The following is a 26,000-nucleotide window of genomic DNA, read 5'->3' as shown; positions in this document are numbered from 1 at the left end:
GTGGCACGGTCTATTGGGGCTTGAACCTATGACGGACATTTTGTTAAGTCGTACGAGTTGACGACTGTACCATGAGACCGGCCTAATGATCTTTGTGAACAGTTATGTACAAAAGAAATTCAACGACGCTCAGAAAATACGCAAATAATGCGACATTTTGGTCCACGTAGTGGAGTAGAAAGTATGTTGGGACAATCTCTAGCTTCAACATTACGACAACATGTAGATGCATATTAAGAAGAAATCTGCGATGCGTCAGGCCGATTAAAACATAAAGGGAATTGTTACATATGTAAAAAACGGCGATCGACAGGAAATCATGTGGAAAATGTGAAAAACCCGTCTGCGCATCACACTCATCTAACATAATTTAATGTAATCAGTGTAAATAGTAGGACATAGGTGTATAACACTAATCTTAATTGTTTTTGTTATTGTTCAAACTTGTGATCAACAAATGTCATCATAAATAGATTGAATTATTATTTTTGTAATAAGAGGCGGCCTGTATTGCTAGAAATAAGATATTTTTTCAGTCGTTTCTTTTCTGATTTCTTATAATGTGATGTAAATCTTTTCATATTTGAATTGTTCCTAATGGACTGAAATATATTTTGCATACTCAAAAACTGTCGTACCTTAAAACTATTAAGTGAAACAGTGTGTTGTAGCTTTATGAAAAAAAATAACTTCATTAACTAAAACCAGAAAGGTTTCTTTACAAAATGTATGACCTACCAGGAAAGGTGGTCATAGAAGTAAGAGGTAAAAAAAGTTAAAATAAAAAAAATATATGAAAACTAATTTTGGATATTCCCTTTTTTCTATACTGGCAAGAACAAATTTTTTTTGTAGCTTTCCTGAAAATTTGAAATCATTTCAATTACTAAAACAGAAGATATGATCAATTTACCATCCAGAAAGGCAAACTCCCATACAAAATGCATGACCTACCCGGGTCATAGAAGTAAGGGATACAAAATGAAAAAAAATGTTAAAAAATATTATTTATGTTTTAAAAATTTTGAGTTTTACTCAAAGGAAACATATTTTTCTATGCATTCCTAAAATTTCAAGTCAATATATGAATTCTATCGAAAGATATTCATAATTTAAAACGCAAAACATATACGGGTTGGTGGTTATAGAAATAAAGGTTAAGGTAGAAGAAGACAGGTAACGTGTCACTCTCAGTTCCCATTGCCACGCCGTGAGCAGCAGACCAATAAAGTGCGCTTCTTAACCGTCAACTCTACAACCGGATACCCGGGTATGATTTCGATTTTTAATCTTTAATAACTTTTTACAGAGAAGTCGCAGCGACAATTTTTTTTCATGTATCTTTAGACTTTTTTATTCTCTTTATTTTCATGAAATTGTTTTTCCAAAAACTGTTTTTTTCTTCGATATATTCTTTTTGTACCCTTTACCTCTACGACCGGCATACCCGGGTATCCCATACATAATGTATGGGGAATGAAACATTTTTACGCTAAAACTTTAATAACTTCTGTTCTAGTCGTAGGATTTGCATGAAATTTGAAGAGAAAGTGTATACATTATTATTCTTTGCCTTTGTTTAGTTGATGGAATTGTAAAAATTCCTTTGATTTTTTTATCCTTCAACTAATGATCACTCACTTTTGTATCAGTAACAAATCAGTAATACTGCAGGTGTTACGGAACTAATTTATTATTTTTGTGCATGTTTCTTATTTTATCTCAGTTCTTGCTATTGTACATTATGGTTATATCGTACGAAAAGTGAAATTATTTTATGATAAGATGTTGTGTCGACATAATTTAGGTAGCACTGTAAGTAGTTTTCGTTAAGTATAAAACACTCATTAGCTAGGGAGTGCCCAAGCGGGGCACTCACAACAGAACATATAAGTGTGCACGTGGTGGGTATCGCTCTTTTTCTGTTGTAACGTGAGAGCGGTAACAAGTACAATAAACTACCGTTTCTCGAAAAGTGGTGTCTTAATATAACATGGCGATCCTGCCAACTCAAAGTGTGCTTCGTACCGTCCTATTCAGTAAAAAAAAGTGCAGTGAATAATAGTTGCAAATTTGGTCGACTCTACCAAATAATCACGCATGGCTACACGAAACGAAAAAGCTACGTAAAATAGCTGTATTAATGCACCGAGCAATACAAGCGTACAAGCCTCACCTTCACATTGCGTGACGACAAACGACACCCAAAACCGAGCATCACCATTACCATTGGGTAACGCCAGAAAAAATCACCAAATCAGAAGAGAATTATCTGCGCTGACCGACAAACCAAATCAGCACGACGAGCAGCACCTGTAACTAAATACAGCTACAGCAGCGTGCCGACCGCCATCGCACTAACCAACGGAACACGGGACGTCAGGGCATCGAACTTCGCCATCGCAACGATCGAAAAAAAAAGAAAAAAAAAAGTGACATCAAGGCACCGTGCTCCAAAAGCGTGCTAATAACGAAAATACAACATCCGAGAACATCCTTCCACCGAGCGAAGAAGAAATCCAGCATCCGAGAGCATCATCGCGCCGAGCAACAGAACGCGTTACATCGAGAGCAAGCTGCGCCAGCGCGTTGAACGAGAGAGCCACGCCAGCACGTCTAGCGCCGCCATCGCGCTGATGATTCACTTCGAGCCAGCTGCAGACGCATAACCTATACGCAATAAAAGGTACGTGATACCCCCACAAGTAAGTGCCACAAAAAAAAAAAAAGTGATTTTGTAACTTAAGCTAGATAGGATGTTTTATTTAGTTTTGCTATTTATTTTTTTTTTGACTGTGCATTATTTATTTCAAAATATTTTAATCGTATTAAATCATAAATCGTGTTTGAAAAAAAAAAGAGGAAGAAGTGTTAGGTAAAGTGAAAAAAAGTCGAAGTGTTAGTGCAGTTACAGCATTCCTATCCACGTTAACCCTTTGCATTGGTTGTTTTTGCTAGTAAGTTGGAGCCTCGTGATCCTTCGTGATAATCTCATATAATCGGGCTTAATTAAATCGTTCGAACGTGATGAGTTCTTATCAGTTTTTTGGGTTTTCACAATTCTAAAAAAAAAAAATAATAATAATAATAATAAATTTAAATATTTTTCATCATATGTTTTTTTTCACCATGCGATATAAGTGTTAACAGTGCGTAAAACAAAAAAAAATAATAAAAAAATATATATACATTTATATAATAATAATAATACATTTTTTTTCCTTATCATATAAAGTGCATTCATGTAAAGTGTCATATAAAGTGATTTACCTGTTATCTTATTAATAATATTTTCTTTCCAAGTGGTGTCTAAATAACTATTACATTTTTTAAGTTCCTGTATACCTGCTACTAGTTCATACTCTTACGCATATTGTTAAATTGAATTTTCCCGCTAAATGAAAAAAAATCATTACCAGCTACTAGCACCCCTGCAACTAGAACTACTAGGAATAAAACTAATAGTACCCCTGCGATTAAAACCAATACAAATAAAACTACTGGTATCCCTTCCAATAAAACCATTATAAACGAAACCATTACAAAAGTAACCTGCAGTGAACCTTGCACAATGGCAGCCAAGTTGGATATTAGTTTAGCACTAAAACTGGTCAAACCTTTCGATGGTACCAATACGCTATTAAATCCATATATTGAAAGTGTTGAACTACTTTTAGATTATGCTGAAAAAGTGCCTGAAGTGGACATCGTTAAATTTATGAAAACCACATTGATTGGTACTGCTCATGGAGTCATAGACACAGCATGCAATGTAAAAGAAGCTTTCAGCGTGCACTTAACGCCGCTAGCTGTAGAAAAAGAATTAACCGCGCTGAAACAAGGCTCAAAAACTATTTCCGAATTTGGAAGGAGTTAGAAAAAATGGCAGCTAAATTATCAGCAGCTCATGTAGCTGTAGGAACTTTTTCTACGGAATTTGCCGCACATAGCATTGTTAATCCAATTATAGTACGCGCCTTTACGCAAGGTTTGAATGAAGCTAACACAAGATTTTTCTTGCAAGCACGCAATCCGCTTACACTTTGCAAAGCCATATCAGATGCTTTAGAATGTGAACCGATTGCAGAGCGATCAACGGCTCTTTGGTATCAAACCCCGCGTCCATCGCAACGCTATACGAGACGCCCCCAAAACTCATACTATCCTAGGCAATCGTATAACCCAGCATATAGAGGTAGACCATACCAGCGGTATTCTAGTAATCAAGGTTATGAAAACCAGCCACGAAATATTACAAATAACAATCAACGTGGATATAGGAGCAGAAATTATTCGAACAGCCACTTTCAACAGCGAATGCCAAGCGCAACATCAACTGAGCGAAGCAATAACAACAATAGAATGCATTTGGGAAATGCTAACGATTTGGAAGATTTTCACGATGCAGTTCCAAACTCAAATGAAGAGCATGATGAAATAATTAATTTATTTCGTTAAATTACAATTTGATACGGGCGTTAAGGCCAAGTTTTGTTTATTCGGAATTAATCGCGATCTAGTGATTGATACCGGAGCTACATGTTGCGTATTAAATTCAAACTATGTTCCCAAGCAAGCCGTCATAGATAAAACTTATACAATAAGTATTCACGGTATCAACGGAACTACTAAATCTTTAGGGTGCATTGAAACAAGCATTTATGCTAACACGCAAAATTTTCCAATCATATTTCATGTCGTAGATACACTTCCATGCCACATTGTAGGATTAATAGGAGCTAACTTTTTGAGAAAACATAAAGCTAATATAAATTTTGAAAATATGAGTTTGACTTGTAATGCCAACCATAAACAAACATGTTTTATAATCCCACCCAGAACAGAATTTGTTACCTTTATCGATACTACACACACTGATACTTGTGTAGTGCTTAATGAAAAAATTCAACCAAATGTGTACATAGCTAACACAATAGCGAATCCAAAAAATGGTAAATTACCAATACGCATAGCAAATTTTCAAAATAAGTCAGTAACAATAACCAAACTACAACCAACTATTACACCCGCTTCAGATTTCAACATCTTGGAAATTAAAACTCCGCAACATAATATTGATCATGCTAATCAAATGTTGAAGGAACTTGATTTATCACATCTACACGAAGATGAAAAGGAAGTTATTGCCAAGATTTGTCTCAAATATAATGACATATTCTGTTTGCAAAATGATAAACTAAGTACCACTACAGTTTATGAAGCGTCTTTAAAAATAAAAAATAATACTATGCCTATATATTCAAAACCATACAGGTTACCGTATGCACAAAAAGAAGAAGTTGATAACCAAATCCGTAAAATGTTAAAAATAAAACAATTGAAGCCACACAGTCAGAATGGAACAGTCCAATTTTATTGGTTCCCAAAAAGGCTAATGCTGATAAAAAGAAATGGAGGCTTGTAATCGATTATCGCAAAGTAAACAATGTATTGCAAGATGATAAATTCCCTTTACCGAATATTGATGAAGTCATAGATACCTTATCAGGATCTAAATATTTTTCACATCTAGATTTATCTCAAGGGTACTATCAATGCAAATTAAGAAAAGAAGATCGACCAATTACCGCCTTTACTACCCCAACTGGTCAGTATCAGATGACAAGATTGCCAATGGGACTAAAAATAAGTCCTTCTACTTTCTCGAGAATGATGACAGTGGCAATGTCAGGCTTAAACGCAGAACAATGTCTCATTTACTTGGACGACATCGTCGTATTTGGAAAAAACATGCAGGAACATAATAAAAATTATTGGATGTCTTTGAGCGATTACGGCAAGTGAACCTCAAATTAAACCCGGAAAAATGTCATTTTTTGAAGAAGGAATTAATATATCTGGGACATTATATTTCCGCAGAAGGGATAAAACCCGATCCACAGAAACTGAAATGCATCAACGATTGGAACCCCCTAAATCCTCCGATGAAGTGAAACGTTTTGTAGCCTTCGCAAATTATTATAGAAAGCACATAAAGAATTTTGCCGCTATTTGCATGCCATTAAACCGGCTAACAAGAAAAGGAATTCCATTTGATTGGACTCCCACTTGTCAAACCGCGTTCGACACACTTAAAGAACATTTTGTTAATCCTCCGGTCTTAGACTTCCCTGATTTCAGTGAAAACAATACTTTTGTTCTACATACCGATGCCTCTAACAGTGCAGTAGGTGCAGTACTAAGTAACCAAAACGGGAAACCCATTTCGTTTGCCAGTAAAGCCCTTAACAAAGCCGAGCTTAATTATGCAACCATAGAAAAAGAATTGTTGGCTATAGTATGGTCCGTTAAACATTATCGTCCATATCTTTATGGAAGGCATTTCAACATTTTTACTGATCATAGACCTCTAGTCTATCTCTTTACTATGAACAACCCCTCAAGCCGTTTAACCAAATTTAGGCTAGCGTTGGAAGAGTATAACTTTACTATTTGCTATAAGAAAGGGACTGAAAATGTAATAGCCGACACCTTATCAAGATTACCATTATCTGATCTAAAAACCATGAGTGCACAGGAAGAAATACTAATTACAACAAGGTCGAAAGCTGTCAGCAACGATACATGCCAAAACAATAATAATTCAGCAGTATCTAAAGCCAATTATATTAAGCTGCAGTTTTGTAACGATGCAAAAGACCTTGTTATTTCAAAAGATAACATTTTTTTGCCAAAATCTTACACTATCGTTCACCTACGGGGTATGATAGTTAGGATTAAAGCCCATGTGAAAGCACTGAAACATAAAACATATTTGGTGATAGAAACAAATGATGAAATTACTAAACAATTTATGAAACAATTAAAAACCCTGAATGAGAAGGGAATGCCAGAAATCATCGTACTCAACGAAAAGGTTGAAGTAGTAAAGGATTGTGAAAAAGCGAAAAAGCTGGTAATAATGAACGATTTCCATACCTTACCAACGGCAGGACACGCAGGATTCCATCGGACTGTCAATACGATCAAGCAAAGGTATACGTGGCCAGGGATTGATAAAGATGTAAAAGAAATGATAGCCAAATGCAAACAATGCCAATTATATAAATCAAATAAGCCACCAAAAATACCACTAAAAATAACAAATACCGCAAAAACAAGTATGGAAAAGATATTCATTGACCTAGTAGGTCCATTAGTAAATTCACATGGCTTTGAATATATTTTAACAACACAGTGTGATTTAACCAAGTTTGTAACAGCCACGCCAATACAAAACAAAAGAACTGAAACAGTCGCAAAAGTATTCGTAGAACAGGTTATCCTTAAGTACGGAGTGCCCGAAACAATTTGTACGGATAGAGGCACAGAATTCCTTTCAACACTGTTTAACGAGATATGTAAACTATTACAAATAGAAAAACTGCAATCCACTGCGTACCATCATGAGACAGTAGGAGCTCTTGAAAACTCGCACAAACAATTAGGGAATTTTCTAAGAATACACAGTGATAGAAAAGCGTTAGATTGGCATAAATGGACAAACTTCTACGAGTTTGCCTATAACAATACAGTACACACTGCTACAGGTTATACCCCGTTCTACCTTATGTATGGACGGCCAGCAAATATACCATCTAACGTAATAAAAGAAAAAGTTAACAGAGTGCAATACGACCTTGAGAATTACGCAACTATTTTAAGGCTTAAATTGAACATAGCGCATGAGGAAGTAAGGAATCGTCTAATACAAATAAGATTAAAAGCAAAGAGTATTACGATGAAAAAACAAAACATAAAACATTCCAACCAGGCAACCAGATATTAATTCGAGGAGAAAATGTAAAGAAATTGGAAACGCCGTACAGCGGTCCGTTTACAGTATTAGAAGATACAGGAGAAAATGTAATAATTGAGGATAATGGAAAAACGATGTAGTACATAAAAATAGGGTAAAAGAATGGCACTTATAAAAAAAAAAAAAAAAAAAAAAAAAAAGATAAGGCGTGTTGTGTCGACATAATTTAGGTAGCAGTAAGTAGTTTTCGTTAAGTATAAAACACTCATTAGCTAGGGAGTGCCCAAGCGGGGCACTCACAACAGAACATATAAGTGTGCACGTGGTGGGTATCGCTCTTTTTCTGTTGTAACGTGAGAGCGGTAACAAGTACAATAAACTACCGTTTCTCGAAAAGTGGTGTCTTAATATAACAAAGATATTTATGAAAATTTGTAATAGCCAGGAAAAGTTTATCTCAAAGTTTAATGTAAAATGTGTAACATAAAGGTAAAAATGGGTATATCCAACGATTTTTTGAATTATCGAATAACTGAAATTTATTAATTTTAAATGAGATATGTACATGAGAAATCTAAGCATAAGTATAAACGATCTGTCAAGCTGTCTGTCAAATCTTTTCAGTTTCGCGGAAACTCTAGTACGCTCCGATTTTTGTTGATTCACATTGTCCGCATAAACCGAAAAGAGTATTTATTTTCTGTAAACTGTGAATCACATTTATATTTCATTTGCCATTATGGAAAGTAGTGACTGGCTTTCAATTGAACAACTGGATGAGCTTAGCCTTGAGGAAAGAGAGAGATATAATCAACAGAGACTGCAGGAAATGGCTGAAGAAGGAAGCGACGAAGAAGTTTTACTTTTTCCATCCACTGGCGAGGACCAAAATGATTGTTTAGTAAGTGGAGCTCTGAATGATTCTGACGCAGAAGAATTACAGGTCCCAGAATACAATCATATAGATTCAGGTGACGAGTATTCTGAAGAGTGGCTGGACGAGTATACTGCGGAAGAGTACAAATCAAAAAATGGCACTGTTTGGTCCAGCGAGCGTCCTGGAAACACACACAAAATCTTAGCACACAACATACTCAGGTCAAAAAAACAGGTCCAACTAAAAAAACAAAAGGTTTAAGAATAGTTCATACATTTAAACAACTGCTGACAGAAGCAATGTGTGATTTGATTATTCGAGAAACGAATAGGAAAGCAATTATATGCTTCCAAAATTGGAATGAAAGTGATCGGGTGCATTCAAAAGATTGGAAGCCTCTGACAAGCTCAGAATTTGATGCATACATTGGGTTGCTTCTCTTAGCTGGTGTGTCGCACTCAAACTACATGCCAGTTACAGAGTTGTGGAAAACATCTTCCCATCCAATGTTTCGCGCTTCAATGAGCGTTCAGCGATTCTGGTCGATCAGTCGGTTTATCCGTTTCGATAATGGTCAGACGCGACAGCAGCGGAAGACGATGGATAAAGCAGCCGCTATATCTGATGTTTTTCAAATGCTCAACGCTAATTTAAAATCGTGTTATGTGCCTGGAACAAATGTCACCGTAGATGAACAGCTCTTTGCATTTCGTGGAGGCACAGGTTTTACGCAGTACATGCCGTCTAAACCTGCTAAATACGGAATAAAAGTTTGGTGGGTTTGTGACTCCTTATCATCGTACCCTCTAAAAGGCCAAATATATACAGGCATGGCAATATCAGGTAAATAGATAGTTACATAATTTATCATACTCCCTAAAAAAAATGAAGAAAGTTATGATGTTTTCTTTTCTTTTTCTTGTTTAAAACATCAGGTGAAAGAGAACGAAATCAAGGAGAACGTGTGGTGAAGGATTTATGCGATATGTTCCGAGGAAGTGGACGAATTGTCGTTTGTGATAATTTTTTTACATCGTACAATTTAGCACTCTCTCTAATGCTAGACTATAAATTATCAATCTTGGGCACTGTGAATAAAAAACTTACTTTTGTTCCAGCATTCTTCGTCAACCCAAAAGGAAGGATACCTGAATCAACCTTATTTGGGTTCAGTGAGAATGTATGTTTATGTTCATACGTCCCAAAAAAAAATAAGTGCGTTATCCTCATGTCTACTTCTCACTATGACATGGAAATAACAGGACCTAAGAATAAGCCTAAAATGATCGACGACTACAACAAATTGAAAGGCGGTGTCGACAATATGGACAAGTATTTGTCAGAATATACCACAAAAAGAAAAACTAATAGGTGGCCACTGGCTTTTTTTTACAATATGCAAGATGTAGCAGCTTTTGCTGCATTCATATTGTACAAAGAAAATAATCCTCAGTATAACACGTCCACAAACAAGAGACATATGTTCCTTCAACAACTGTGTGAACAATTGGCAATGCCAGAAATAGAAATTCGATCAAATAATATACAAATTATACGTCACTTCGGGCCACGTAGTGGTATGAAAGGAGGTCCTATAAAATCACCAGATACTAATGAAACAATGACTCCAACTAAACGGGACACTAGTGGTAGGGTTAAGCACACCGGGACATGTTTCCTTTGTCTTAAAAAACGACCTACTAGAAAAGTTTGTGATGAATGTAAGAAACCAGTTTGTGCACAGTACTCCAAAATTATAACAAAGTGTGATCATTGTGCGGACTGAAATCAAATCAAAATTTATTTTCTTACTCTTTTTTCTTTTGCCGAATGTAAATTAAGCTTATATATTTATAAGGAAAAGTATGTTTGAATCAATTGATTTAAGAATATTTCCTGCGTTTGAACTACACGTTAAAAAAGTTTAAAATAAATTATGATGAATTAATTCCATAAGTAGCATATATGCAGTATTATTGACTTGTTATTGGTACCAAAACGAGTAATCATTAGTTGAAGGTTATATAAAAATTATTAAATAAATTTTTAAAATTCTACCAATAACGCAATGTCAAAGAACAATAATGTATGGACTTTCTCTTCAAATTTCATTCAAAAACTACGACTAAAACAGAAGCTATTAAAGTTTTAGCACAAAAAAGTTTAATCCCCCATACATAATGTATGGGATACCCGGGTATGCCGGTCGTAGAGACGAAGGTGTAAATTTGGTCATTGACACAACGGTTAAAATAGATGCTAGGCTTTATCTTTCGACAATTCCGTGAATGTAATGATGTCTTATGTCTTAAGTCGTTGATTACTTGTCTTGTGCGCTCGTGCATGGAGTATTTCTCAATTCTTTGGTTCCCGAATTGCATTACTACGATGATTAACAGAATAGAGGCAATACAACGGAAGTTTACAAGACTTGCTTTAAAATGCGACCAATTAAGAGGACTTACAACCATGCCACACAGGGCTCGGCTTGGCCTACAGACGCTCGAACACAGTTTTAAGGTTACCCAATGTGTATTTGTTGCTAAAATATTTAAAAAACGAATAAGACGTCCCTTGATTACTAGAGAAGATCAACATCTACGCGCCTTGGAGACCTCTTCGCTCTCGTAACTTACTTGTCGGAGAGAACAGGCGTACCTTATATGGATACAACGAACCATCACTAGCTACGACAAGGCAATTCAATACATGGTCTAATCACTTTGATTTTTATTTAACGGCCAACGCATTTAAGGAGTATATTTTATTAATTTCCGATTTTAGCGACACTGGATTAAGGCAGATGTTAGGGTAATACAGGGTTTACCTAGCCAATCCACAATGGGCAGTTTAGAACAATTTGCGGGATAAAATTATTTTTGTATAAATTGTTAGTTTTTATCGTTTGTAGTAAAGTATTATGATAGTAAATAACATTTTATATGTAGTTCGCATCCATACAACTAGGTACTTACTTACTTATCCGGCACTACAACCGCTTTGCGGTCTTGGCCTGCCTCAGGAGTGTCCGAAACCGCTCACGGTCTCGCGCCTTCGTCTGCCAGTCCGTTATCCCGGCCTTAATGGCGGACGCCTCCACGCCATCTTGCCACCTCAATTTGGGCCTACCACGCCTCCTCTGTCCTTGTGGACGGCCTAAAAAGACTACAACTAGGTGGCGCTACTTAAAATAGTGTTTTAAGGGATCTTTGCTTAGTTTTATTCATTTTGTGTGTTTTTTTTCTTGTATTATTTGTTGCTAATAGTATAAACCATTTTAAAATATACTGTAATGTTCCGTAATATATGAACAAAACATAATAATTTTGAATAAGATAATTTTTCCGCTTTGTATAGGACAATTGTAGCTAATTCTCATCACTTTTACTCACACGTGGTACAAATATTAAAAATTTACATACACAACTTAGGTGGATGGTATTACAAGCTCCTAACGTCTAATTCACATTTCTAAAGACATGAATAAAGGCATTTATATAATTATATAGAGCAGGTACATTGAAATAAAGTAGTTCCATAATTCGTCATGAAAAGCAGCACATATTGTTTGTCTTTGAAGGTTAAAATTTTAAATTGGTTGTTAAAAAAATAGGAATTACACATTTTCCTGAGCATTGATATCACAATATTCAATATCATCCAATACTTTTCCAAGTCCTGAACTGCCTTCAGAAGGGACGATAAAAATAAAAATCTGATGTTCTTGGTTTTACAACTATCTGAAAAAATCAAAATTCAACAATAGCTACAAACTAAGTATTTACTTCATTTGTAAAGTTAAACCCTGTCTTTATTTTAGTGCGTGAAGCTACTGTTATTGAACTGATTAACGAATCAAAGGAATACTGCTCATTATACAAAATGTCCTTCTGGATGCATTTTTTTTTCTTGCAAACTATTCTTTGTAGCATACTCCCTTCTATCCTTATATTTAGTTTATCATGTCTTTTGGGAGTTTCTTCTCCCAAAATGCCAATAGATGCTAGTGCATTCTTAACATTTTCCTGCTATGCATATAATTTTGGAATTATTTTCCTTACACCCGTCTGTAATCTGGAGTAGGACCAAAAGGTATTTGGTTCTCATTTGCTTCATTATATTTAATAATAAAGTTAGGTTAGAATAGAAATTTACATAATTCCAAATAAATTTCTAATAAAGTAAGTTCATGATCTGAAACTAAGATACACAGCTTCGTAATTGAAATAAAAGTTGATCAGAAGCTCGTAGAATATATATTTTTGTAGAAAACACGACATACGCTACACTAGGCACCTATGGAGCCGCCTAGTTACGCATCTGTCTGTTTTTAGAAAAAGTTGATGTGAAAAAACTTGAATAAAATTCGCGTTCGCAAACTTTCGCAGAATATTTCTACACAGATTGATAGTATATATATTACACTATTATGTGACATATATGAGACAACGCCACTCTACGCCACTTTCATAATGTCATCAAGTCAAAAATTAAACTAATGAAAATTTTCAGGAGGTTTCTTCAGTTATTATCGTATATTTTTGCATATAATTCACTTAACTCAAAAAACACACTTTTCATGTGTTTATAAAGCTGACTAAATATCCTTTATACAATGTCTAAACTTATCAAAATCGGTTCATATTTGAAAAAATTACAAAGGTTCAAAGTTGTCCAAAAAAGTGAAGATTTTTCTGCGTTTTTTTTAACAAATCTCGACTTTGAGAGGTCTTTTCTAGAGAACCAGAAAAGATAAAGAGCTCATATTTGGTATTTTTCTTTTACCCTTAGTATTAAAACCTATTATTTGGAATTGCTCTATTAAAAAGTTGATTTTTTTGAATTTCATCCCGGCAAATACCCATTGTGCAATCGGGCGTCGTCAAAGCGTTATCGGTCGCCGTAAATACTTGTTCGGGCGACGTAAGCCCTCAATTGGACACTGTCATTTCTATTCGGGCCTTGTGAAGTATGAATCGGGCATAGTGCAGAATGAATGCGGCCTACTTTATATTTTCTTACTTTCTAGTAGTGAAACAATACTTTTTGCGATTAGTCTAACTGATGTGTAAGAAAATTCACTATTTTTAAGTTAAATTACAAATAAAAATGATTAAAATTTCTTATTTAAAATTTTTTATTTAAGCTTGTACGTTTCTGCGTATTTTATTTCGTTCAGTGGTGGAACAAGTGATGTGATGTGTCCGAGCGTTCTGCATTGATCAAGTGTATTTTCCAGAGTCCTCTTACAACTAAAATTCGCTCATATTTATACTGTTTCGCGCTGAGGTGTCGAGCTCGATTGAGCGTTTCGTCGCGCAAATCAGGGATGTCAAACCCAAGATCACCACAGGACCCCCCACCAGTGACGGAGTCATGATTAAAAATTGAAGTGGACGCGTTTTTTGGGTTTGCATGGGATTTGTTGTTCAAATTCTTCTGTTACAAATGCTGGTTTTAGACTGTCTATGGATACTGATTCATTTTTATCTTTAATTTTGATGATAAAGAATTTTCTACATTAGCGAATGATGTCATAATGACCTTCATATGGTGGTTGTAACCCTGTCTTTACTCTGTCCACGCGGACATAAACCTGTTTGCAATCTTCCAAGCTTTTCGGGATATATGGCTTTGTATTGTCTTTCCATTTAGGAGCTACTGGTTGTACGTGTTGGAATGCCTTTTTCAAATTTTGTATAAAATCAGAAATATCTTCTGTGGGATTTGTATTGGAAGATGTGAAATACTCGCATGGTAATCGTAGGTTTTGGCCGTACACCATTCCCGCAGGAGTTCCTTTAAGGCCGATGAAATATGATGTGCGTATACTGAAAAGAATTAGTGGTAAATATTTAATCCAGCGTACGGGGTCCTCGCAGGCTTTTATTGCTCCTTTCAAATGACGATGGAAACGTTCCACCATCCCATTAGATTGCGGGCGGTACGCGGTAGGTTTTTATGTGATGGGTTCCCAATAGTTGTGTAAGTTCTTTAAATAATTTAGATTCAAATTGCTTTCCTCGATCTGTTGTGATAGTAATAGGACAACCAAATCGTGAAATGTATTGTTCAACAAATACCTTTGATATGGTTGTTGCCGCAATATCTGTTATGGGAAAACACTCAGGCCAACGGGTAAAGCGATCCACAATAGTGAGTAAATATTGTTTTTTTCCTCTGAAGGAAGCAAAGGACCGACAATATTGCGTTGACGTTTGACGTTTAACTGTTCGGCCGCACTTTCGTCGCGCTCCGTGATTTTTCAGTAAATTTCTTGTGTTTTCTGCGTCGCATCGCATTGTTGCCTATTCTACGGACTATTAAACTGCTTCACATCATCGTTGCGTCTTGGCGAATTGTTTAGTTGCACCGCAACTGTGGTTTCCTGCTGTTTTTTCCTGCTCGGCTTAGCAGTGTTGTGCTGTGATTACGCGTGATTTCGCGATGGCGGCTATTTGCTTCTCGTGTGCTGAACCTCTAGAGGCCACCGGCTGCATCATCAGTTGTGCATATTGTGACGCTACGTTCCACCGCGGCTGTTGCAAATTGCCCCCCGAACTGATTGACGCAGTATTGTCCAATGTCGACCTGCACTCGAGCTGCATTGGCTGCACTAACATTCTTAAAAATCCGCGCTGCGCTTCGGTAAAAGAAATAGGCGCCCAGGTCGGTTTCCAAGCCGCCCTCACCTCAGCTGTAGCAGCTATCGGCAAGCTCGTTGAGCCTATTGTCGCCGAAGTTCGCAGTGGTTTTACCCTCCTTCAAACTGCATCCATGCCTCACATTCGGAATCCTGATCCTCGACCGGCTACGGGTAGAAAGCGGAGGCGCGTAATCGAGGATTCGGCATCTCCTGGTGTAAACATAATTGTAAACAATCGCGGTAACATCCTTTGTGCCGCGTCATCGCCAAACGCATACACCAATACCACGATTGCCGTCCAGCCGGCACCTACACAACCTCATGAACTAGTGGGAACCGATCCGTTATCATCACCGCTTCAAGCTGCACCTCGTGAGCCATTCACAGATAGGATCTGGATCCGCCGTCAATGTGGAACAAGTGGTCGCTTCTGTAAAGCGTCGCTTAGCCACCGATGACGTTATAGCGTATTGCCTGCTGAGAACAGGGGTTAGTGTGGACAGCATGAATTGGCTTTCATTCAAAGTGAGAGTCCCGGCTATCCTTCGAGATGCGGCACTCACACCATCCACCTAGCCCGTCGGTATCGGTGTACGTGAGTTTTTTCCATCCCGTCAACACGACCACCAAACCTCATCTGCTATAGCCACCCGAAACCGCTTTACAACACGCACACCAGCTACTAGTACTGATCACCGCTACACCACACGCACACCAACAACGACTCACCGTTTAGCAGCACGCACGTCTACTCCACCTGGTCCTGAAACAACATCATCACAAAAGTGTCACCCCCCGGTGAATGATACCTTGGAAGCACCCAACTCAACACTTGTTTCTGGACCGCTCCAAAATCACTACGCTTCATCTCCGCACCTGCACCAGTCTACAATCGATAGCTTTTTTCTCAACTAGACGAAGTTCCGCTCATTGCACGCAACAAACACGCCAAGCCTCATGCTCTGACAACGCAGCTCAATTGACTTACCGTATACCCGCTTTATCCAACCGCCACAATGACAACGCTACCGCTGAGTATTTAAGCTGCTATTATCAAAACGTTAGAGGTTTGCGCACTAAAACAAAAGAATTTCACCTAGCTGTATCGGAGGCTGACTTCGATCTCATCGCCCTCACGGAAACTTGGCTTGTTGACAACATTCCATCTGCTCTTCTCTTCAACAACAACTTCTCTGTTTACCGCTGTGATCGCTCTCTCAGCGGCTCTAGCTATCGCGGTGGTGGTGTTTTGCTAGCCGTTTCTAACGCATACGAGTCGATAGAATTACCTTTCCGTGATCGTTCTCTCGAGTATATTTGTGTGCGCGTCACCTGCAATAACGCACATCTGTACGTCATGGTAGTATACATTCCACAGCAGCTTAGCTCCAAGATATCGACTCTTCGCTCTCTACATGATTGTATCAGCGGCTTCACTCTCACACTGAAGCCTTCGGATCTGCTGTTTGTTATTGGCGATTTCAATCAGCCTAGCATAAGCTGGTCCACAGCTGATCCTTCGTCCTCGCCAGCATACTCATCAATCACGCACTATGAACCAACTGCGCGCTCACTGGCCAACAACACCTTTGTGGATGGATTTAAATTTAACGGATTAGTGCAACTTAATCACATCAATAATTCGCACGGACGCATGCTTGACCTGCTCTAGGCTAACAATGCTGCAGCTAAATTGTGTTCGCCTGTCTTTCCAAGTGTTGTTCCGCTTGTACCTCTTGACTCCTACCACCCGGCGTTTGACTTCAATATACGTATTAACTCGTCGACCCGAAGCAATTCGACGACTCGACAAAACTCGACGACAACCGCATTTTATCGTTATAACTTTGCTAAAGCTAACTATGTGAAACTGAACGACATGATATCAATGTTTAACAATAGCTTTCATTGTTCCAATTTTATTTCACTTGTAAAATAAATTTATTTAAATAGTAAAAAGAGCTACTTATCGTCACTACCAAACGCGCCGCTGCCATAGATCTCGCTCGATCTACTTTGACACGCACTCTTTATACTGCAGCTATAACAGGTTTCGACATGGCAGATATTTGAGTAAAATCCAACGTAACCTCTGCAGGTGGCCTGACTCGTTTTGGCGCTTCTACAACAGCAAAACAAAATCCACGCATACATCGAAATCCATTACGTACAAAGGAGCAACAAGTGCTAACACTAATGAAATGTGCAATCTCTTCGCGGATCGCTTCGCAGATTGCTTTTCACCGGCCATGAATGATACCAATACCATTGATGCTGCTCTCGTCAACACTCCGGCTGGCGCAATTAACATGAGCACTCCTTTCATCGAAAGTGAGATCGTTTTATCTGCCCTAGCGCAACTAAAGCCTTCCTTCGCTCCTGGACCCGACGGAATTCCTTCTACCGTGCTGAAACGCTGTCAAACGACAGTAGCACCTATCCTTGCAAAATTGTTCAATGCATCGCTAGCCAATGGCTACTTTCCCAAAACATGGAGGAAATCTTGGATGGTTCCTATTTACAAAAAGGGCGACAGGACAGATGCCATCAACTATCGGGGTATTACATCTTTGTGTGCCATTGCCAAGGTGTTCGAACTAGTGATATACAAACATCTGCTACATGCATGCCGTATCAACATGGATTCGTGCCAAAAAAGTCGACTACCACGAACCTGGTTGAATTTGTAACCTATTGCACTAGTCAAATTGATGCCGGAGCTCAAGTCGATGCAATTTATACAGATCTGAAAGCAGCATTCGACTCTCTTCCGCACGCAATTCTTCTCGCTAAACTCGATAAGCTAGGAGTTCCCAGCTCGCTCGTACAGTGGCTTATGTCTTACCTAATTAATCGCACATACATCGTGAAAATTGATAAGCACATGTCCAAAGAAATAGTCAGCAGCTCAGGTGTGCCACAAGGAAGCAATATTCATATTGTTTCCCGCTTCTCTTCATATAGTTCATCAACGATGTTACCTTCGCTTTACCTCCCGACAGTATCAGTCTGTTTGCCGTCGAAGCAAAAATTTTTGCGCCTATTCACAACACAGGTGATTGTACATTCCTGCAAGACTGCATCGAAATTTTCTTTTCGTGGTGCAAGCGTAATGGACCGACTATCTGCATCGAGAAATGCTACTGTGTGTCTTTTAGTCGATGCAGGAGCCCAGTGACTGGGACCTACTTCATGGACGGCTCTGCAGTTAATCGACAGAATCATGCCAAAGACCTGGGCGTTCTGCTTGACTCTAGTTTGAACTTAAAACAGCATATTGATGACGTTGTAGCCAGAGGAAATCAATTACTTGGCGTGGTTATCCGGACAACTAATGAATTCCGCAACCCCATGTGCATCAAAGCTGTCTACAACTGTATCGTTCGTTCGGTTCTGGAATATTCGTGCGTAGTCTGGAGCCCAACTACCGCTTCTTCAATTGCTCGACTTGAGGCGATTCAACGTAAGCTCACGAGATATGCCCTACGCCTACTTCCCTGGCAGGATCGCAATAATCTTCCTCCGTATGCTGCGCGGTGCCGTCTTCTAGGCCTTGAACCTCTTTCGGTTAGAAGACGCAATGCACAGTGCTCTTTCATCGCTGGATTGCTAAATGGCTCTATCGACTCATCGCCTTTGTTGCATCGAGCTGATATCTATGCACCATCCCGAACACTTAGGTCTAGAGAAACTCTACGGCTCGCTCAACCCCGTTCCAGTGCTGGTCGGTCTGACCCTATGTTCCGCATGTCGGCTGTCTTCAACACTGTCTCGGATTGCTTCGACTTCGACATCTCAACTCAGTGCTTCAAGAAACGTCTCCGGCTTTTGCCGTGGCCGCAGTGAATTGCGATGCAAATCTTTTTTTTTTTGCTATGTATTTTTTTTTTCAATTGAACTGTTACATCTTAATTAGGCCATACGGCCCGTTGAAGATTAAATAAATAATAATAATAATAATAATATCCATATGGATGTGATCGAATCGGCCTTTCGGTATTGGAATAGTGTCAAGGGTAGAACGAGTGTGAGGAACCACTTTTGATTTTTGACAATTGTTGCAAGCTTTGGTCCAATTTGCAACATCTCCGTTCATAGAAGGCCAGAAAAATCTTTCAGAAACTAATTTTCTTGATGCTCGAATACCGGGATGTGATAGTTTGTGAATATTTTCAAATGTGGCTTTTCTTAAAAGTTCAGGGACATATAATCTGTTTTTGCCAGTGGATGTTTCGTAGAATAATTCTGTGTCAGCTGTTTTGATTTTTCGTAGCTGAAGTATTTCAAGTTGTTTATCACTTTTATGGTGTTCTTGGAACGTGCTTTTGGTGATATCGGTTATTGAGTTTGCCTCACCTATTCTTGATAAAGTATCCGCGACCACATTACTGTCACCGGAAATGTATTGAATGTCGGCGGTAAATTGAGATATGAAGTCAAGATGCCTATTCTGTCGAGGAGATTTTTCTGCTTTGGATGTCAGAGCTGTTGTTAAAGGTTTGTGGTCAGTGAAAACTGTAAAAGACCTACCTTCGAGGAAATATCGAAAATGTTTTATGCCAAGAACTATTGCTAATAATTCCCTGTCAAAAGTGGAATACCTTTCGCACGCGTTTCGAGGATAGCTTCATCTCTAACATCACTAATCCGGAGGCTGTTGCTTCCGCACTCGTGAACACTCCGGCAGATGCAATTCATGTCACGCTACCTATCGCCACCGAGACCCTGGTCACCCAAAAAATCGAGCGTCTCAAGTCGTCATTATCCGAGGGGCCAGATGGTATCCCAGCGACAATTCTCAAGCGTTGTACCGTATCGGTAGCTCCTGTTTTAACTAAGATTTTTAACGAATCTCTGCGCACAGGAACCAAAGTGTTCGAGCTCCTCATCTATGCACCATTAATAGCATCTGCCGGCAAATACATCAGCACCAACCAACATGGATTCATGCCTAAGAGATCAACTACGACAAATCTGATGCAATTCGTTAGCGGCTGTTTTAAGTCCATTGATTGTATGCAGGTTGATGCCATTTACACGGACATTAAGGCGGCTTTTGACAGTGTGTCCCACAACATTCTTCTGGCAAAACTTGATAGACTTGGATTATCACCACCCCTGGTAAAGTGGATGAAATCGTATTTATGTGGTCGTTCATATGCAGTTAGAATGGGCTCCCACCAATCAAGATCTATCGGTGCCTCTTCCGGCGTACCCCAGGGCAGCAACCTGGGGCCTCTGTTGTTTCTGCTCTACATAAACGACTTGTGCACGGCACTCCCGGATAATAGTTGCCTACTCTACGCAGATGATGCTAAAATCTATCGTGAAATCCGTGAGCCCGAGGACCATCTTCAACTTCAAGCCACTTTGACTGAATTTGTCTCCTGGTGCAAGCGTAACGCACTAAGCGTCTGTATCGATAAATGCGCCATAATCTCATTCAGGCGTTCAAGAGCTCCAGCGCTGTTTAATTATACGCTTGATGGTCAGAACCTCGAAAGAGTGAACTGTGTAAAGGATCTAGGAGTCCTCCTAGATGCTAAACTCTCCTTCGAAGAACAGATAGACCAAGTAGTCGCTAGTGGCAATCGTCTACTTGGCTTGGTCATAAACATGACGCGCGAGCTTCGTGATCCTATGTGTTTCAAGACACTGTACTTCGCACTTATCAGACCACTGCTGGAATATGCTAGCAGTGTTTGGTGGCCAGCATCTACTCGGTCACTTGCGCGGCTAGAGTCCATCCAACGGAAGGCAACGCGCTTCGCCCTTCGTGATTGGCCGCGTCGTCTCGACTACAGAACTAGGTGTTTGCTGCTTGGGATCCCGCCTCTCGCCGAACGTGTTGAGCACACCAGACTGGCATTTATCACGGGAATCTTGAACGGAACCATCGACAGTCCCGAGCTACTTTCAAGGATTCACCTCTATGTTCCTGCCAGAATACTTCGTCGCCGACCAATGCTGGCAGTCGCTGAAACCCGAACAATATTTGGCTCTCGCAACCCCCTTCTTTGTATGTGCCGTCTTTTAAATTCAGCTGACGATATTTACGAGCCTGGAATGACGATAACGGAACTGACTTCGCTTTTAAGTGTTCGGAATGCGTTCAACAATAACAATATATAAATGTTCTGTTCGTTATCTTATGTGTATTGTAAACAAATTTTGACTCGAGAGGGCTTCATAGTCCATCGATTAATAAACTAAACTAAACTAAACTAAACTAAACCTTTGCTCTGTGGGTGTCATTGTTTTTGAAAAGAAAGCTAATGGTTCCCACTGTCCATTGTTGTGTTGCTGTAGGACCGCTCCCACTGCAAAAATAGATGCGTCTGTTGTGAGTGAATATACCGCGTTTGGTTTAGGGTGAGCTAGCATTGTAGCATTGCTAAGATCATGCTTCACTTGCTGAAGCGCTTGCTCACATTCTGCAGACCAGATGAATTGTGGTTTAGTTTTTTTGTTGCTTTGTTCAGCTATTAAATTGTGTAATGGTTTGAGTTTATCAGAAACTTTTGGCAGAAAACGATGGTAATAGTTGATCATTCCTACTATTCGTTGCACTTGTTTTAAATTGGTAGGTGTTGGAAAAGATTGTATTACTTGTAGTTTTTTTGCACAAGGTGTAATTTCTTCGGCTGAGATGGTGTGGCTCAAAAATTCTATTGACGGAACTCCCAAAACGCATTTAGAAAGTTTGACCTTGATGTCGTGTTTGGCTAGACGTTTGAATACCTCATGCAAATGTGAGGTGTGCTCTTCTTGTGATTTGCTAGCTATTAGAATGTCGTCAATATATACGAAAATAAAGTCGAGATCTTGAAAAATATTGTTCATGAACCGTTGGAAAGTTTGACTTGCGTTTCTCTGACCAAACGGCATTCTAAGAAATTCAAACAGTCCAAATGGGGTTGTTATGGCGGTTTTGTATACATCTTCCTCGGCAACAGGGATTACATGGTACGCACGATTGATGTCTAATTTTGAAAAATATGTACAGCCATTTAAATTCATCGTAAAGTCTTGAATGTGTGGCCCTGGGTATCTATCGGGCACAGTAATTGCATTCAAACGTCGATAGTCACCGCATGGCCTCCAATCTTGGTCCGATTTTGGAACCATGTGAAGTGGCGATGAAGCGGAAGAGGAAGGCACACGGCAAATTCCTAATTTCAGCATGTGCTGGAATTCTGCCTGTGCTATTTTCTGCTTCTGAGGATCTAAACGCCGTGGTTTTGAAAACGGCAATGTGCCTTTTGTTTCTATGTGATGAACAACTGTATGAAGAACAGGGTTATTATAATTTGGAGGTTCTGTCAATGAAGGATATTGTTTCATAATGTTACCAAATATGTTAGATTCTATTACAAATTGCTTTGGAGTGGGAGTATCTACAACAGCAATTTTAGCTTTTGTTAAGCTGGTCATTGGATCGATCAAGCGACGAGACTTGAGATCGACAAGTAGGTCATGCTTATTTAAAAAATCTGCTCCAATGATTGGGCGATTGACCGATGCTATTGTAAAAGTGTGGTTAAATACTCTCCGAAGTCCAAGGCTTACTTGAAGTAGCTTTGTACCATATGTTGTGATGGCACTACCATTTGCTGCTTCTAGCACTTGTTGTTCGGGTTTTGCAACTCGCCCCGCCAAATTGTTTGGAATGACGGACATGTCAGCTCCGGTATCTATCAAAAATGTGTATTTACTTAAATCGTCATGAATAAAAAGACGAGGAGAGGAGCCTGATATTACTCTAGGGTAGTGATGGGTAAAGTTGGCAAAAATCCGGAGTCGACTCCGATCCGACTCCGTTAAATTCGGAATCGACTCCGGAAGGTAGGTCCGCGCTGCAATATCCGAAGTCGTTCGGAATCGTCCGGAGTCGTACGGAGGCGCCCGGAGTCGCCCGGAGTCGCCCGGCGTCGCCCGGAGTCGGAGTCATCCGGAGTCATTCGGAGTCATCCGGAGTCGTCAGAGTCGTCCGGAGTCGTTCGGAGTCTTTCGGAGTCGTTCGGAGTCGTCCGGAATCGTTCGAAGTCGTTTGGAGTCGTTCGGAGTCGACCGGAGTCGTTCGGAGTCGTCCGGAGTCGGAGTCGTTCGAGATCGGAGTCAGAGTCGTCCGGAGTCGTTCGGAGTCTTTCGGAGTCGTTCGGAGTCGTCCGGAATCGCCCGGAGTCGCCCGGAGTCGGAGTCGTTCGAAGTCGTTTGGAGTCGTTCGGAGTCGACCGGAGTCGTTCGGAGTCGTCCGAGTCGTCGAGTTTATTAGTTTTTTTATGTTGATGGATTCTGTGATGCCAATTGGTTATCTTTGAATTTACACGGTGGGATGCAATTGTTTGCCGCTGCTCCGTATCGGAAATGATACCAACAATTTTCATATTTTCTCGCGTTAGACGGTGTTCGCGATCGGCTGCCGCCTTGACCCCGGTTGCGACTGAGCTGTCTTCCTCGTGTATTATTTTGTGAAGCAAGCGACAAATTTTTTACTATCTCCCTTAATTCCCCGTTTTCTTTACGAAGCAGCTCATTCTCGCTTGGGCCATTGTGTTGTTGTTGCTTATGATCATTTCTGTTGACTGAAAAAAATGCTACCCGATTGTGTGACCTCCCAAAGCCTGTCTGCAATTCGGAGAAGTTCGTTTACGTCACGCGTGTCAATTGCGATTAACGATACTTATATTGTTTTAGGAAGCCGTGCAAGCCAAAGTTTTCGTACGAGTTCTAAAGAAAGGTTTTCAGAATTGCCAGCGAGTTGGACCATGTGTCGGTAAAAGTCGGATGGACTTCTGTCTTCTATTTCAATTGGTAAAGCAATTGTGATAATCTTTGTTCCTCACTGATTGTGAGGCGTTCTATTAGCTGTTTTTTTAGCGTTGTGTATGGCAGATCTTAAGCGGGTTTTGTTATTAAATCCATGACCTTTCGAAGAATTTCCTTTGGAAGTGTGCTGACCAAATACGAATACCGAGTTCTTTCTTGTGTAATTCCGGCTATCTCAAATTCAGCCTCGGCTGCAGCAAACCAGGCAGCCGGGGAATCATCCCAAAAGCATGGAAGTTTTGCGGAAACCTTTTCTATGGAGCGAGGGGGGATTTTTGGTGTTGTAGCTGGAATCTCGATGGGCTCTGAGCTCTTCATCGGCGTACGGGATAATGTTTGTTCTGGTTGAAACATTTTTCTTTGTAATCAGGCTATTGTTACTAAACGTATGTTCGATCTGAACCTATACTCCGAATTCACAAACGAAACTAAACGCAAAACGAAACAAAGAAGAAAAAATAGCGATAACAATGGAACGCGCTCACCGATTTTGCCTGTTGACGTCGATTTGCTGAATTCTGTTCTTCATCAAAGAACACTCGCAGAAGACAATGGATCAACGCTGGCGCGTGCCGATGAGTCGATGCTGCTGCGGAGAGGAGCGAGGAGGGCGCACAGGAACACGGCTTCCGATGCGCTGCTGCGTGCGCTAGAGTTCCTACCGATAACCTCTAAAAACAATCTCGTCACACCGCGTCAGCAACCGGTCTGCTGAAATCAATTGCTCCTAGTCAATAATCCATTGCTCGTAATCCAAAATATAGGATGCTAGTCAAGAATCTATTGCGACTATTCAAAAAAAGTATGCTGCTAGTCTAAATTCAATTGGAAAACCCTGTATATTCGGGGACGTTCATTCCCGTTTGTATGAAATGAAATCCGCGAGGTTTCGAGTCACAGATCTTTTCTAAAATGAGTTGTTTGTTCCTTATGGCTACCGTTTTCGCTGAAAATAAAATGGGTGCAGGGCATATGTTGAGTTTATTCCTTGATTAACTAATTAATACGCAAAATAAAATTTGTAAACAAGGCAGTCGTACGATTTAAAGCTGTGAACAATGGACGGTTTGCTGTAACTAATTTTCAATCAGAATAGTTGTATGATGATTGATGAAATCAACCCTAATCGAATAAAAATCCTTCCGTATAGGATGGGATAGAGCCGACGGTTGTTGTGGGCACAAGGAAGTGCTAGGGTCCATTTATGTTTATTTGTTTTTAAGACTATCCTCTCTAAATTATGTGATCCGCCCGGATAGGCCGGATAGGCAGTCCTTGCTACAAGGATACAGTGCGTATGATACTTGTACTGACGGGCTTTAACAGCGCATGCTTTATTAAAGTAATAAACAGATCTGTCTCAATTGCTGCTGCCATTTTTGCCACGCTTAACCCGATTTTCGAGGATTCGGCCAATTGAACCGTATGCAGTATGTGCAATGGCTCGGTCGTTGTCGTTCTCGTCTTCACTACTGTGGTCTGTTGTGGACTGTCCTGTGACTTCTGGTCTGTACCTCGCCCCGTTGGAGTTGGGGGACGAACGTCGTTCCTCCCTACGATGCGCTCTCACCATCATTTGTGCAGCGTTGCGCCGTTCGTTTCACGCTACAGCTACTGCTGCATGTCGCGCCTGCATGTTAGCGACCTCATTGCCTAATACCACTGGAGCTCGGTCGTTACACAAGCAACTTCGCATAATCGTCTCCAGTTGTTTACGTCGCGTACCAAGTACTCCTGCAGAGTGTCAGGCGTTACTGGATCTGGTCATCTTTCACCGACCGGCTCCAGACAAACTGAGGCTAAGCGAGGACATTCAGAGACTAGCAGCAGGAGGACGTGAAGCCCTTGATGCACAAATACTCCCGAAAAAAATCTGACAGCACTTGGGC

General features: G+C 39.8%; 1 protein-coding gene across 1 annotated transcript in view; it reads right to left on the bottom strand.

The window, feature by feature from the left end:
* Nucleotides 1-2,869: 2,869 nt before the first annotated feature.
* LOC121595883 (breast carcinoma-amplified sequence 3 homolog) overlaps nt 2,870-26,000 on the bottom strand; it is a 111,252-nt gene continuing 88,121 nt past the window's right edge. The window contains exon 7 of the mRNA XM_041920883.1: nt 2,870-3,062. Within this exon, the coding sequence (XP_041776817.1) occupies nt 3,055-3,062 (8 nt within the window). The 3' untranslated portion in view covers nt 2,870-3,054. The remainder of the gene's footprint in view (nt 3,063-26,000) is intronic.

The sequence above is a fragment of the Anopheles merus genome, chromosome X (assembly GCF_017562075.2).
Source record: "Anopheles merus strain MAF chromosome X, AmerM5.1, whole genome shotgun sequence".
Taxonomy (NCBI): domain Eukaryota; kingdom Metazoa; phylum Arthropoda; class Insecta; order Diptera; family Culicidae; genus Anopheles; species Anopheles merus.
Note: the sequence above shows the minus strand (reverse complement) of the source record. Positions and strands in the feature narration are given on the sequence as shown.